Here is a 16,048-nt window from a genome sequence, read left to right on the forward strand (position 1 = left end):
TGATTAACCTGCTACCGGCGCGTAAGAGGAAGTCAGAATTCCTAATTAATTCTACAAGCGTTGTCAGTCAACAAATGCATGAAATGACAGAGAGGCAAAATCATTTTTAATGCATTTTGGGTTTTTCCGCCACTATTGCTGCCACGACTTTGAACCAAAGGTTAACACGGGTGACATACAACACTGACAAAAGAGGTTTCCCTCTGAGCTGGGTGATATTGTGTTGTTGTTTTTGTCTTGTTGTTCCCGTTGTTCGCCGCGAGGATCTGACGGGGTCACCGTCAATGTTGTGTGTCAGGTTTGTTTTTCACCGTGGACGTGACCCTGTTTACAAGTCGGATGAATTGAGAAATAACAAGTCAAACTTCACTCAGCAAGAGTTTTGTTTATTTTGAATCCTGTTAATTCAGTAGGAAAGGTGGAGGAGACACTGAATAAAGAAAATTAGCCGGCATAAAACTGCAACACTATGGGATCAATTCAAGCAAATCGCTTTGTTGTCATGTTGATCAGAGCAAAAAGCAGCAACAGTTGCGATGCCAGCTTCACAAGGCCTGGTTCTCTCTGTTAAACGTTAACGTCCCACGCAAGCAGAGGGTCACAGCGTGCGCACAGGAACCAGCCGTGGGCGACCCCGGACCTCAGAGGTCGCTGCTCCCTGCAGGCCGGCCAGCAGGGATCATGTTTGTGAAAGATCCAGCAGCGGGTCAAGAGAGGCCAAGGCTTGTGGCCATCAGGTTTGGCAAAAAGCCTCCATTCATAGATCATCATTACGGCCGCTGATACTGTTTCCACTGGCCCACTTCCTCTGACCGCCAGCCACCATTACATAACTGCCGGCAGTCATCTGAAGGTGTGTCAGCTCGGCTGCGTCGGTTGTGCAAAGGCAGAACTCGACACGCGCAAAGACTAAGAAGTGATGTTTTTTTAAAACCCGGCCAATTTAAGGTAGTATAACAGCATGAGGATATTATTAAAAGGATTGTTTTTTTGTTTTTTTTTTTTATAAAAAAAAAAAAAAAAAAGGTTAGGAATATTTGAAGATTATTAGATTTTATGCGAAACACTCTGCGGGCTCCAAAACCATCAGAGTTCCTCACAGCGGAGGAGGAGGAGTAGGAGGAAAAGGAGGAGCCTGGCTGCTGGCACTGTTTGACTTTTCCTCCAGATACGCTTTCCAACAGGAGGCGGCTTCCCTGAATAATGACAACAGTCAGCTGGCTGGAAAATTAATACCCCACAGCCGACAGACAGGACTTGTGCAATCACGTCTCTCATCAGCACAAAAAAATTAAACTCCTTCCTTTCAAAGAAAAACACTTCAGATCCGACGATTTAAAGGTTCAGACTTTCATTGCTTCTCTGATGTGTTAATCTGATTATGTGTTTTCCCCCTGCCTAAAAACTTTTGGAAGTGTTTTCTTATTATTTACTTTTTGGCCTGTTGGCCAACTTTCTCTGCAGCGTGGTCAGTCTGTCAGCAGCCTTTTGGTCCAATAAAGACTCCCCCTCTTCCTCGTCTCAAACCACAATCCCACTGGAGTCAGATGTCTGCTTCAGTCATGGAAAAGAACTGTTTCTTTCTTTTTATTTTTTTGCTAATTCTTGCTAATTCCTTTTCCATCCATAGTGGTGAGCAAGGCAGTGGTTTCTTTCTTTCTTTTTTTCTTTCCTTAAAACTGGGTGCTCTCCATCATGTCATACACTCCATTGGCGTTGCCCAGTCTATTTTCCCTTCAGGTCAGGCTGTAGACGGCTGCTACCAGCTGAAGACTGTGATTAACAGCTTGGAACATACTCTGTGGATATTTGGGGGCGGACTATTCTCTGGGCCAGGAATGACTCGGTTTCATGCAGTTGCAATCATGGTCTGAAAGGAGTAACATGAGAAGAGAAACAATGAATTGGAGGGCGTAAAGTAAAGAAATGAGGAGAAAACTGAATTGGAGATGTTGTCACTCTTTTGGTTGCTCCCCGTCCCCCCACCTGTCCACCACATCCCTGGACGTTTTCTCACTCCCTCTTCTCATTTTTGAAATACTTCCCTCGGTGGCCAAGGAGCCACTTGAGTCTTTTCAGCTTAAGAGGAGACAGCAGGTGAAACTCAAAAGGGCCACAGAGACAGGAAGTGTGACATCTACAAGGAAAGACAGGAGCCCAACAGTTGTTGATAGTTGATTGTTAATAAAAAACGACACCATAAAACTACTCTATTTACATTTAGATGGGTCCTGTTATGAAAAATGTATTGTTGCTTTACTGGCATGTCGGCTAACGCACCAGCAGTGGGGCGGGCGTCTCGGCCAGCTAGGCATTTTCCCGTAAATATGATAATAAAATTATTCTCCATAGTCTGTTCTTTTTACATCATATAATATCCACTTGGTTGCGTTGCTTCCATTGTCGTATACTACTGAAGAGTTTTTATCCAATCATATTTCAGCTAGCTTGGGTTCTATGAAATCTGCCTTGGACCATCATTATCGACATAACAGACTCCAGTCCGCTGTAAGGGAATGCAGTTAGTTGCGATAGCCAATCAGCTCTCGAGTGCGATGTCAAGGTCAGCTAGCTGTTTTCACGTGAACGTCCTGTGATTGCTTAAGAACCTGAGAACCTTACAGACTGAACTCAACCTGGAGATCCAGTTGCCACCACGGCAAACCCACGACAGCTGAAGGAGAAAATGAAGATTTAGTTGCTGAATCATCTACAATTTACTGGAACAGCAGTTGCGCCAACACGTTCAATCATTTAATAACTTAATAATTCAATAGTTTGTTTTGTTATCGTCTCGTTGGTCTCTCGCACGAATAGGCCACAATGCGCAGTTCATTGGACCAGTTTGGATGAGAGTTAAAGCTCACAGAGTGTAGTTGGTGGTCTTATTAAAACTTTGTTGACTAATCTCTTAAAATCACCTTTTGTGTAAATTTTGACAGTGTCAGTGTCATATTGAGGGTAATATGAGGTGTATTCATTTAGGGTGGACGAAATATGATGTCACTGATGGCCTCGGCACAATATGCAAGGCCCGCCACTGCACACAAGGTATAGGAAATTGCAACTTGTGCATTTCTAGATGTGCTGGCTTTTTTGTTTCTGTGCTGAGACAAGCTGTTCGGGTCTTGCTTGCCTTTCTACGTCATACGGGCGAGTTGTCACTGCATGCAAGCTAGTGGTCTTCCCCACTAGCGGGACGAAGCAGGTAAGGCAGGGTGGCGGGAGCAAAAAAGCAGTCTCTTTAGGCAGAGTGTTGAAAGGCCTGAGCCGCTCAAACACCAAACAAACCTTATTTATTATTGGACGTAGACCACAATGAATTAATTAAGTTTGGAAGTGGCCATAATTAAATAAACCCTTTCAAGTGAAAAAAAAACATTTTCTGCACTGTAACAACTGCAGACAGTCATCAAACTGTCACAGATCTTTTTTTTTTTAAACCCTCTGTTGAGTGTTTTCCATTATTTTTGAACTGAGTGTTTTCCACGACTTCTGAAAGTCGGAAAGTCTTGATGTACAACAGCTCGACGCTGCTGTTTGGACGTATTACCAGAGTGATTTCAGTAAATCTCTCATAATACTTAAAACATCTCTGTGTCCTTCAATCATGTGACTCTTTTTGTATGTGATTTGACTGGTAAAAGCCAAAAAACGAGGTTCCATTGCTGTGAACAAAGTACAAAAGAGTTGCCCAATAAAAGCACCTCATGCAAGCATTAAATCCTCATGGTGACATTTTAGAAGCTCACATCTGCTCTCCATGCGTTCCATTCGGCGTGTTAAAAGTTTTGATTTGTGTAGTGTCAGAGGCAACGAAAGCAAGCGCACGTATCGTCTCATGATCATGCGTCGCCGCCTGCCACCTGTCACCTGTCCATCTAAGGTGAAAGGGAGAGCGACTTCCTGGCAGTGGGCAGTGGCGGTGGAGGAAGTCTGGGGGGTTCGGAGGGCGAAAGTGAATCCAGGCAGAATTTGAGGCATGCAGCGGGAGAAGGAACCCCACTGGGTGTCACCGAGCCCTCCGCCCTCCTGCCGTTTGGGTGGTCAGGGAGGACAGACCACCTTGGCTAGGGTTACGCATTCCAGCGGAGCGGGCGGGGACACGGTGATGGGTGGGAGGAGTCGAGCTGCTACTGTAAGTCGCTCTCACTTTAGACCAGATGCTCCGTAATTCAACAAGCTGCGCTTCGCTTCCACGTGTTTACGTCTGGAGAGTGTAGTGGGCGTGGTCCGAGGAGAGGCAGCGATGGAGTGAAGGAGGCCCGTACAAAAGCTCTGCCCACTTTGGCCCGCGCTCCCTGTATTTTACACACACACACACACACACACACACACACACACACACACACACACACATGCAGACACAGCTGGAGTCATGATGAGGGGCTGCAGCCGCCGAGCGCTGCCATTCAGCAGACGGCCGAGCGTGTGGTCTCCCTGACAGCAGCTCCCTGCCCTCGTCCCGGCAGACAGAGGCCCATCTGAGAAGTACACAACGTCGCACGAGCAGGGCGGGGCGGAGGAGTCGGAATTAATGAGGTAAGATCCCGTTTAAAATTCATCTCACGGCGTCCGGCGGACTGGTGGGTTGACGAAGACTGAGATGCTTAATGTTGACCTTGAAAGCTTTGATTCACGTCCAGCTGACTTGATTCTGATGTGATTCAGCAAATAGTGCAGAGTGGTCCATTTTTTTCTGGCAGGGTTGAATACTAATAAGGGCCCTGCAGGAGAAAAGGTTTAACTTTTTTATTTATTCAATTAATGTGGAACTACATCTGCATTTCATTTGAGCGACAGGAGCACAGAAGCTGCCTTCGTGAGATTTTGTCACGGATTCATTTTTCATTCTTTGGTAAACCTAAACCTCACTCACACCTCAAGTCATACTTTGCCTTTCAACTCAAGCCTTCAGCTTAAAATTTCTGGACAAAAGTTTGTTTGGACCTGCCAAAAACGTGCCATAATGTCCCAAAACTGTTCTCACTCTATTAGTTAAAGACTTATCCCTGTTCTGACAGTGACAAATTTACAACAATAACACACACAGTCACGCACACGCACACACACACACACACACATGCACACACACACACACACGTTCTATTTTAACCTCGCCGTGTCAACATACCAGAGTTTTCTTTCTTGCGTGAAGCCCCTGGCAGCTGTCTCTCATCCAATGAGCTCCGGCTCCACATACCACACAATGGGGTTCAGATGCCACAACACAAAACCGACTCTGCTGCTGTTGGATTTGGACCACCAGGACCGGGCGACAAGCGGGCCAACATTTCGAGACAGAAAGCGGAAAAAAAGGTTCACGGGAGTTGGTGAGGTGGTGGGGTTTCTCGGACGTCTGCAGTGACAGTGAGACAGCAAGAGAAGACACGAGGTAGTGAAAGAGAGCGAATAATTTTTCTTTGATTTTTTTTAAAACAAACTTTGAACAGTGGGGTCTAGAGTTGTAGGTTGGAGAGGAATTCTGTTGGTACAGCCAGAAATGTGGGTGAGAGGACGGATTCTTTCCAAGGACACAATGTGAAAAAAGAAGTCATACATATTCTAATGTAGGACACTCACAGCTCATAATCCAAACACGGTTGAGTCCATGCACAAGTCGTGGGGTAGTATAAAAACAATGGCATCCCTGTATTTAAGCACGGAAACATATTAAGGTGTCATTGGAAAACAAAAACAAAAAAAAAAGACCACAGTCATTCCGAAGAACTGTTTTTAAACAAAACAGCTCAATAATATAGTGTTAAAAGACAGAAAAGGTGGGGAAAACAACAGCAAATGTTTAGCTTTATGGCAGGTGTATCTTCACTGTCCTGTGTTTGTGTGTGGGTGGGAATGGGAGGTGGAGGTGCTAGATCCAATCCCTGCTGGATGGATGGATGGATGGATGGATGGTCCTATTAGTACTATTCACATGGTAAGATTGAGGCTTATTATGGGAGAAAGTCTAAACTCCTATCAGGACACTTTTCTGGGAGGTTTCCCTCATTTCTCCGTGTCAGGAGTTCACATTTAATATGTGGTTGCGGTGAGTGAGAGAGAGACAGAGAGAGTGAGAGAGAGAGAGAGAGAGAGAGAGAAGGAGAGAGAGAGGTTGTGATTATGAGACGTGTGCTGAAGCAGGAAGTCTGAGGGGTCTGTGTGAGACGGGATACATCCACCCAAAGGAGGAGAGCAGCTGTTGTATGCTGCAGCAGCAGACAGAACTGAAATGAAAAAGATTTTTCTTTCTTAAAAAAAGAAAAGAAAAGAAAACTGTGATGAAACAGAAAAAAGCCAATGAGTGTTCCAGGAAATTCTGAAAATACAAGAAAATAAACTCCTTCTTTTGCCTGGACTTTGAGTAGTGTGGCATTGATGCTGCACTAAGCTGGGGCCTGTTTTGGGGTAAGGCAAATATTTTAGGTGCAATTTCTTGGGTTTCCTGTGAGGTGGGCCGCCTGCCTCTGAGCATGCACAATTAGAAACCACTCCACGGAGAGGTGGAGACGTTTAGGCAGCGACTCCAGGGGAATTGCCCCGGCCTGCTATATTGTTTCCGCTGCGGTAGCCGGCTTGGGAAGAAAGCTCACTCGTAAGTCTATATTTGTGTGTGAGAAGTTTGTGGGCGACAGCTGTTTAAGTTATACTTCAACCCGTCTGAGAGCAGACAACACTGCCACAAAATCGTGCATCTCTATTTCTGGGTGTTTTTCAGAGAATTCAGGGGAAAGATAAAGGAGTGCCGTTTGTGGAGAAGTAATCCATCAACTTTTTGACTCCAATGTTCTTGTGAGGTGGAGACGTAGTTTCGAATGTAGACACAGGTGAAAACGTCTGGGATTTCTTGTATAAATTCTCATAAATGTATTTTTATAAAGATACATTCTCTAAGGCAGGGGTCACCAACCTTTTTGGCACTGAGAGCTACTTCATGGGTCCTGAGCCATATGAAGGGCTACCAGCTTGCTAGATTCTCCTATAATAACAAACTCTCTGAGTTATATATTATTATTAATGATACTCTTCTATGTGAAGACACTTATCAAGCTCATAAGTTCTCAATAATTTTCAAAAAATGACTTAACAAGGTTGCATAAAATTGAATTTTAGACACAGTTCAACGAGCTGTGCAATTTTTCAAACAGGCCAGCGGGCTATTCATGAGGTCCTTGGGGGGTACCTGGTGCCTGCGGGCACTCTGTTGGTGACCCCTGCTTTAAGGCCTGACTTGGGGTGGAGTTTGTCCAGCAAAAACAGGAAGCTATTGCAAGCTTGGCGACACTGGTGGCTGCAGTTTTATGGGAATCAGCCATCTTGTCACTGCAAGAAGAGCAGAGAGCATCCCTGCAGTCTTCTCTCAACTCCTCAATGCTTGAGGAAGCCTGGAGCTACAACCAACTGAGTGCATTGGTGGGGAAGAAATCTGATTGGTTTACCAACTGAAGCAAGCCAGAAATGTTGCACTTCCAGCGATGCGAGAGTTTCCAACAGGCTGTGCACTCAACTTTTGGACTGAGGCGAACAGACTCAGTAACAGGTGCACTGCAGCACTGCTCACTGCTGCCGGACAGAGACGCTCACTGTTTTGTCAGTAAGCAAGATGTCTTCGTGACCTTCATCCTTGCATTTGCGCTGCCATCCTTCCAGTTTGTGCATCCACACCAGGAATATATCCAGACAAGCTGAGTCACGTTAGTTTTGCGAGATGCAGGCGGCACCACTGGGTTCTTCATCTTGACATGTACGTCAGATTTACACCCGTGTCTGGAGGCTAAAATTAGGCACGTCATGCATCATGTGTTCAGGTCACAGAGCCACGACAGGCATGAGCTACATATTTGTAAAGGCCAAAAGAACTTAGCACCACACAGTGGGAACGTTTTCCCTGTGACAAATGCGCAGACTAGACTGTGAGTAAGTGAGTAAATTAACAGCCAATTTTCGTGAGGTTTTCACCTTAAAATCAGCATTTTGCTTCTTCTGCAGCAGCAGTAACACCAGCTAATAACTCTTGATTTTGACAAAATGGCATTCAGACTGTAAAGCAAATTTTTTGCAACAGGCAACATCCATCTTATTTTCCTGCTTCCTCCTGCACTCAGGGTTGCGTGGGTCTGCTGGAGCCTCTTCTAACTGTCATAGGGCGAAAACAGGGTGACACCCTGGACAAGTCGCCAGTTCATCCCGTCGCACATAAAAAGGCAAACACCCATTCACAGTCACCTACGGACAATTTAGAGTTCCCAATTCACCTCACATGCATGTTTTTGGACTGTGGGAGGAAGCCGGAGAACCCAGAAAGAAGCCACGCAGACACAGGGAGAACATGCAAACTCCACACAGAAAGGTCCCAGGCCCGGAATTGAATCCTCAACTTTATTGCTGTGAGGTGACAGCGTTAACCACTGCACCATCATGTCACCCTGTGCTGAACATGGAATTTAAAAAAATTAAACTTCTTATTAATCCAGTCAGTATGCTAACAAAAACGTTTCACTTCTGAACAATCTTAAGACAATAAAAGCAATCAGAACAATCACCTTGATTTTTTTTTAAATAATGCTACAATCCAGGAAAACTAAAAACAAAGACAGGCTTGCATGCTGCTCTTATTATCCATTTGCAAGTATCTTTCACCCATGCACACGTACATCAGCACCCAAATCTGTGCTTGTAAACATGTGCATGTCCACGTATATAATTTAAAGATTCGCAGCTGTCGGATTCGCAGCTGTGACGCAAAATTGCGTAGTTCACAGATTTGCTGCTGTTTACTGTCGGCTGAGCTTGTGTGAAACCTCCCCTCCCAAAAAAAATGGTGCCATTTGCCTGTTTACTACATAGCTGACATTGTTAAGTGGTTGTGGCTGGGTGGCTGTGGCGATGCCTCAAGAGGACGGCAAGCCACCACGATGGCTGCTGGTCAGGACAGAAAAACATGTGGGGAACGAGGAGGAGGATCACTAGAGCCAGAATCCACAGCCAGGTGCTCCTAACATCATTAGTTGATAATGCTTGAATGAGAAGAGCTGGGGGGGGGGACATCAGGCGGCTCCAGTGAGCAGGGTGGGAGGACAGCGGATGAGTCACAACAATGGCCATCAGTGTTTGTGCACGTAGGCGTGTACGCCGCCCTTCTGGCCGGAGTCCCTGGACCAAAACAGTCTCCGGCTATTTTCAGTTAGCCGCTGTGGCAGGCAGGGCTGTAATCAAGCGAGCATCAGGCCCCGACGCATGGGAGAGGCGAAGCAGTCAAGAGTGTGAGAACAAAAACACACAAGTCTTTGGGAGCCGAGAAGAGGCGCTGGAGGCAGTGAGTGGCGTAGTGTAATTGAGTGTTTGTGTTTTGTCATCTGGAAAGAAAAGGGAGGGGGATGTTGGTGGGGGCATGAGGGGGTCTACAGACAAATGTTGTGTTCCAGCTGCTCATGAAATTAAGACTTAGACACCCACTAAAAATATCCCTGGTCAACCTCAAGTAAATGTCAGGGCTGAAAGAAAAATCTCCGCTCTTCCCCCCCAAGAAAGACAGGACTGTTTTTGGTAGTTCCATACGAAAACCATGCTTGCCGCTTGTTAAATGAAAAAAAAAGAGTGCCTTGTCATAATTGATGTGAAGCTAGGCTGGGTGGATTTAATTTGACTTTGCCTCTTTATTGTTCCAGATCTTTAAGTTTTATGCAAATGTGACAACAAATAGAAGACAAGGAAGTGATGGAAGGACGAAATGGTAAAAAAAAAAAAACAGTAAACAAATTACACACCACAACCTGAAGTTTGCTCCAATTTCCAATGCTCCATTTCTTTATAATGGACATTAATTCCCTGTTTTGTTGTTTCTCTTCTTTTTTTTTTAATGATTACAGGACACCCCTTGCCTGCTAAGCCAGGGGAAAATGGAATCAAAGGGAAATCCCTGTACTCAGTAGAAACCCCTTACGGCTTTCAATTGGACCTGGACTTCCTAAAATATGTGGATGACATTGAAAAAGGCAACACCATCAAGAGAGTTCCGATCCATCGACGAAGCAAAGGGCCCAGGGCGAGCACCCTCCCAAGGCACCTCCACACCACTGGGTCCGGCTATCGGCCCAGCCCCTGGGGTTCTACTGGCGCTCTGGGATCCAAGTCCAGGTTGTCAGATGCAAATTACTATGGCGGGACTTCCTGGGCGCGTGACCAAAGGTCGCCCCTCTCACCCACGGGGCTAAAAACCCTGACAGAGATGGAGGCCAGAATCAAGGAGTTTGATGAGCAGCCACTGGGTGAGCACATTCGACCTCACCTCCTGCGAGCCTCCAGCCTGCCGCTCACCGTCCTGCTGAGACAGGGATCGGAATCTGCCGAGGACAGCGGGAGCCCTGCCGACTTCGGGGATCACCTTGGGGAGAGGATCATCTCTTGCGACGACATCTTCTACACGTCGGCTGGCCGCCGGTCCCAAGAATGCTCGGGGCTGCTGGGCCGCCTCAGAGAAGCCCTGGAACGTGTTGGCGAGCTGGAGGTGGAGTTGAGGGTGATTCCGGAGCTGAGGGCGCAAATCTGCCGCCTCCAGGAAGAGAGGGACAGGCTCCGTCTGGTCCTGAATCCACGCATCCTGAACGGAAACACAGACCTTCGAGGCTCTGCTCAGCACGGCACCAGTGACGTCAAGAGGCCTCGCCATGAGAGCCGCGCCACATCGCCTGGGACCCGGGACGACCCAAATCCATCCCAGGAGTGGAAGACGAGCACCGACCTGGACGAGCTGCTGACGGTGACGTCCTTGCAGGCCAAGGTGGCTGCGCTGGAGCAGAAGCTACACGAGACAGACCAGGATCTCCAGAGAGCTCTGGCGCAGCTTGGCCAGCAGCGGGAGGAGAGCCGGGAGAAAGACGGGAAGATCCGCTACCTGGTCAGCCACCCTGGGGTGTGGGTCCGCGCTGAGAGGGTGACGGTGGAGCAGGACGGAGACGAGGCTGCGGTGAGACCCAGTGAGCCACAAACATCGAGGAGTCCTGACGTACCAATGGAGGCAACAGGCGGGCAAGAAGGGCCGGAGGAAGATGCCGTGAGGAGCTCGCCGGCAGCCGGTGGACATGAAGCTGCTTCAGACGTGGACTCGGCGATGGCTGTCCTTCACATCAGCAAGATCAGGAGGCTCCTGGAGCAGCAGTGGGAGAGTCTGTGTGCAGGAGAGAAGAATGAACCTCTCAGCCACCCGAACCCCAACGTCAACTGTCTGCAGCGGGAGATGATGGAACTTGTTGACACCTTGAGCTCCTTCTACAGCCAGCAGGGACACAGTGGCGGCGGCAGTGATGCCGAGATGGAGCAGGATGAAGGTATTTGCCTTCTGTCGAGATCCAGTGTGGATTTGCTTGTATAATAGTTTAAAACCTCGAAAAAAGAGACAAGGTAAACAATTACCAGATTCTATGTACAGTCAGTTTAAATTAACCTCTCAAACCTAAGAGGAAGCCAACAAGCGTCAGTGTAAAGCCTTAGCAAATCAAAGCTTTAGTTCTTGTTGATACCATCAACTTCAAGCTGCTCAACATCTGTGTCGACAGATGGGGAATAAGATCAAGTGGCTGCTTGTTTTAAGTTTCAGTAAAGACATATGATATGTAAAAAAAAACTCACTCTCCTTGCAGGCAAAGAATTTTTGTTTTTTGTGTGTTGGATTGGTTTGGTTCTCTGAGCCCTTAGTGTCACAAACTATTAACTCGATATCTCTGATATCTGGGAAATCCCACTAATACATGTAGTCATCTTGAACAGAAAGCGTTTTAGCCTGAAACTTCATTAAGCTACTTTGGCATCTTCTTGGCTCTTCTCCTGTTAAACACTGTCGCTTGGAGTGGCTGCCCACAAAGTCCACCAATTCCAGTAGGAAGACTTAAACTGATTGGTTTATAGGTTTGGTATTGGTTTGAGAGGCAGATGGTAAAGCCAATTAGTTTCCAGCTTTTGCCTCATCCTTTACAATATTTGAATATGGGCTCTTTCCCAGCACTCAAAAAAAAACATTAATTAATTAAAGGTTTCAACTGGTACAGCAGGTTTCTAGAAAAGGAAACATTTCAAGACCATATTTTTTTTCTTAAAGCTGCCACTTAGACCAAACAACTTTGAGTCATATCTGTTTTTATGTAGGAGAGATTGAAAGCAATGTTGAAGTGATGTCATCCGATGCTCTGTGCTTGTCTTCCATGTTGCCTCTTCATCCATCCCGAGGACAGACGGGTGTGCCTGTGCGTCAACAAGTGCTGATGCGGGAGGTGTGACTGAAGGGTTAGTAGGCGACTCTTCCTCCCATTCCTCCCAGGTCCTTCTCAGACTGGTGATTATTGGCTGAACTCTGGTTTTTGGCCCCGGCAGACGTGACACCTTGAGGTTTTATCACAAAATACTGCTGTGACTGAGCGCCCAGCGGCTGAAAACATCATAATTTAGGGCTGAGAGACAGACGCCACACCCTCCTAAAGTTGTCGACTCCCATTAGTGTGACTGCATCGTCGATATGACATTAGGTCTGTTTTAAAAGCATTGGTTTCTGAATGCTGATTCATTTATGCTGCAACATAAGACACAAACAATGTATCGGGGGGGGATCACAAAAAGGCAATTCTCATTCTGTTTGAAAGAAAACAACCCAAAAAAAACACACCAAAAAACATTCAACATCAACAATCAACCATATTTCAGCATGACTTGAGTGACACAAGTCTTTTTGATGACATGTTTTTTTTTGTGGAATTCAAAGGTTTGTTTGATTGCTGGTGTGCAAATTAAATCAACATGACTTTCAGTGCCACTCTGTTCCTGTCATGTTCAGAAGTACTCTGACGACATGGCAGTCACGGCATGGATCAGAAGGGATGATGAGGGGGAATAAAGGGAACTGGTGAGGGCCTTCAGTCAGTGGAGTGTAAAGAACAACCTCCTCCTTCACACTAACAAGACGAAGGAGATGGTCATAGACCGCCGTAGGTCCAGGTCTCCCCCACTGCCCGTCAGCATGGATGGAGTTGACATTGAGGTGGTGTCTAGCTACAGGTACCTGGGTGGTCCTTCAACACCACTGCCATCTATAGAAAGGCACAGAGTCGGCTTTGCTTCCGCCACAGACTGCACTCGTTCAATGTGTGCAGTGACATGCTGCACATGTTTTACAGATCAGTGGTGGAGAGGGACCTACTGTATGCCGCTGTCTGCTGGGGTAGTGGCCAGATGGACCAGGATAGGAGACCGCTGGACAAGCTTATTAAGAAAGCTAGTTAAATGGGGACAATGTGGGGATGTTGAGAGACGCATGAGGAGCAAGGTGCGGAGCATCCTGGCGAATGCCGGCCATCCTCTGCACAGTACTGTCTCCGGACAAAAGAGCGGCCGCAGCAACTGTCTGCTATTGATGCGCTGCAGATACTGAGCGCGACGGGCAATCCTTCATCCTCTCAGTCATCAGACTCTACTACTCCTCTTAGCTCCCCCACTTGCACATTTACACACACACATGCACAATTGCACTTATCAATTAATTTATTTAACCCGTTTTATGGGCTTACATCTGATGAGGTTTTTTGTGTGTTTTATATGAGCTGCTGGATACAGCGATTTCCCTATGGGGATAAATAAAGTAGATATTATTATTATTAGTATTATTATTATTATTATGGATGCATCACCTGATTATTTCTGTTCTGTTGTGTTTGTTTACGACCTAAAAGACAAGATGAAACAGTGTCAGGCCTGCAGCGCTGTGCGATGCAGAGCGAGGAGAAGGAGAGCAGTGTCAGCCCGAGGGACGTGGCAGCCGCCCAGGTGAAAGCGAACCCGGAGAGGAGACGCTCCGAGGAGGGGAGGGAGACGGGCCCGCACGGACAGATATCGGGAGGAGCCGTATCGGGGCCGACAGATGGAGCCGCAGCATCTGCGGAAGCCGAGAGGACGGCCAAGATGAAACGGCAGCCCGGCAGAGAACAGACGGAGGGCAGCTCTGGCTCCTCCATCGCCACCGGGGGCAGGTGAGAGGAGCAGAGAGCGCTTTGTTTCCAGGGTGTAATTGTGTCGTGGGCTCTTCAGGGAGAAGCTGCCGTGTATTTGTCTCATTTCCTGCACAATATGTTCCTAAGGCAAAGTTCCTCCCCTCTTCTCCTCATTCAGTGAGACAGTGAGCTCCGACTTCATGGCTGCTTGTCAGTTCCTCCAGGACCACATGGAAAACATGGAGAACCCCTCCGACGAGATGGTGCGAAGACGGTGGAAAATTGTATAACACCATATAACACTGTCATACAGTTTTATCCCCAAAGGGACCTCCAAGGATTTAGACGAGGCACACATGTAAACAAAGGTCCTGGTTAAGAGCCAGCAGGACAAATCTCTGTTTTGAGCCTCAAAATATGTGACCCTTCGCAATTCTCCACCACTAGCACACTGACAGTGACGGCCTTATGCGTAACTGGTCCACCAGCCAAGGTCGGCTTAACAGACATGAACGCATCAGCAACCACAGCGACGTCACAAGCCGAGCAAGAAGATATATGCAGGATTCTCTGGCATTGTGCGTCTGTTTACGTGGTTTCTGTGATGAGTTTCTGTGGAAGGAGGCGGAGAGAAAGGCTCTACGGGAAATCCTTTAAACGTACCGGTTTTTGGTGAGTCGAGTTTTGACTCTGCGGTTTCCCTCCCGGAATTTCACAATGGTGTAGAATATCTAAAGGGGCTATTTAGACAAAACTGTGTAGAGCCAAACAAGGCGGCTCCCTGCAGGTCCTCAGCAACCTGCGGTGAAGTGGCGCTGAACCTTTCACAGTTTCACATTTAATAGAAGCAACAAGACACAAAGTCAAGTGCCGAAATGAAGGATGTAACGCTGCAGCCAGAGGATGCAGTGTCCTCTCACCATTTCTTCTGATTTGGTTTATCATTTAAGTGGGCTGTGTTACCATTAGCATTACGTGTTGTCTATTCCCCTCTATTCATTGCCTATTGACAACATGTTGGGATGTCAAGATCGTAATCACGTGCACACGCACGCATGCAAAGACGCGCACATGTGTACATGCGCGCGCACACACAAAAAACACTTCCTACTCTACATAATGATGCTACTAGCTTTACAAAATGTTCTTAATCAACCTCTAATGGGATGAAATCACTTACTTAATTACTTACTGAATCACTTACTTCAACTGATTGCATATATAATGTATTATAATTTCTGTAATAATTTTATATGTACATTTTATACAAGAATTTATATCACTATATATCTATTCATTTAGAAATGCAAGGCAATTTTTATCCCTCACCTCCACACAATATCAAGTGTTGGAGAATCGCTGGTTTTAGATTACATCCAATGAGTATTTCCAGAAAAACAAAATAGAGAAGTTCAATCTAAGGTTAAAAGAAAACAACTTCACATCTATGCCATTACCTTGAGGAGTGTGTGCAGAACTGCAGTCCTCTCTAAGCAGCGCCGTGTCCTGCGTGCAGAGAAAGGCCCTGGTGGTGGTGTTCCAGTGCTGGTTCAGCGTGGCGGCCGAGGAGGCCTCAGTGGCCAGCGAGCTGTCTGTGTACCTGAGAGCGGTGAAGAGGTCCACGCCATCGCTGCTGGCCTTCCTGGTCAACCTGGCCGACGACAATGGAAACACGGTGCTGCACTACAGCGTGTCGCATTGCAACTACAGCGTGGTCAGCCTGCTGCTGGAGACAGGTGCCCATTTTTCCTGCTGCTGCAGAGACAGGCGAACCTGACTCGTGAGTCACTAACGCCTCGGTTTCTTCTCCCGCCCTGACGCGCAGGCGTGTGCGACGTGAACCTCGAGAACAGCGCTGGCTACACGCCGGTGATGTTGGCCTCTCTGACGGCCCCCGACGGCCCCGATGGGATGGAGGTGGTGCGGAGGCTGATGGAGCTGGGAAACATCCACGTTCGCTCCAAGCAGGTAAACAGCGTGGGAACACGTAGACATGGGAAGTTATCGTGGGATGGAGGCTGCATCAAAAGTAAGGCGAGGTGCACACATTTTTGATCTCTGAGAGAAGCCACACA

General features: G+C 47.1%; 1 protein-coding gene across 1 annotated transcript in view; it reads left to right on the forward strand.

Annotated features, from left to right (window-relative positions):
• The first annotated feature begins 4,156 nt into the window (after positions 1–4,156).
• LOC142884843 (KN motif and ankyrin repeat domain-containing protein 2-like) overlaps positions 4,157–16,048 on the forward strand; it is a 15,245-nt gene continuing 3,353 nt past the window's right edge. The window contains exons 1-8 of the mRNA XM_076020784.1: positions 4,157–4,542; positions 9,669–9,733; positions 9,870–11,327; positions 12,228–12,279; positions 13,716–14,012; positions 14,152–14,236; positions 15,490–15,709; positions 15,799–15,941. Coding sequence (XP_075876899.1) covers positions 9,718–9,733; positions 9,870–11,327; positions 12,228–12,279; positions 13,716–14,012; positions 14,152–14,236; positions 15,490–15,709; positions 15,799–15,941 — 2,271 coding nt within the window. The 5' untranslated portion in view covers positions 4,157–4,542; positions 9,669–9,717. The remainder of the gene's footprint in view (positions 4,543–9,668; positions 9,734–9,869; positions 11,328–12,227; positions 12,280–13,715; positions 14,013–14,151; positions 14,237–15,489; positions 15,710–15,798; positions 15,942–16,048) is intronic.

The sequence above is a fragment of the Nelusetta ayraudi genome, unplaced genomic scaffold (genome assembly GCF_046127955.1).
Source record: "Nelusetta ayraudi isolate G7.1 ecotype Tasmania unplaced genomic scaffold, CSIRO-AGI_Nayr_v1 ptg000011l, whole genome shotgun sequence".
In the NCBI taxonomy this organism is placed as follows: Eukaryota; Metazoa; Chordata; class Actinopteri; order Tetraodontiformes; family Monacanthidae; genus Nelusetta; species Nelusetta ayraudi.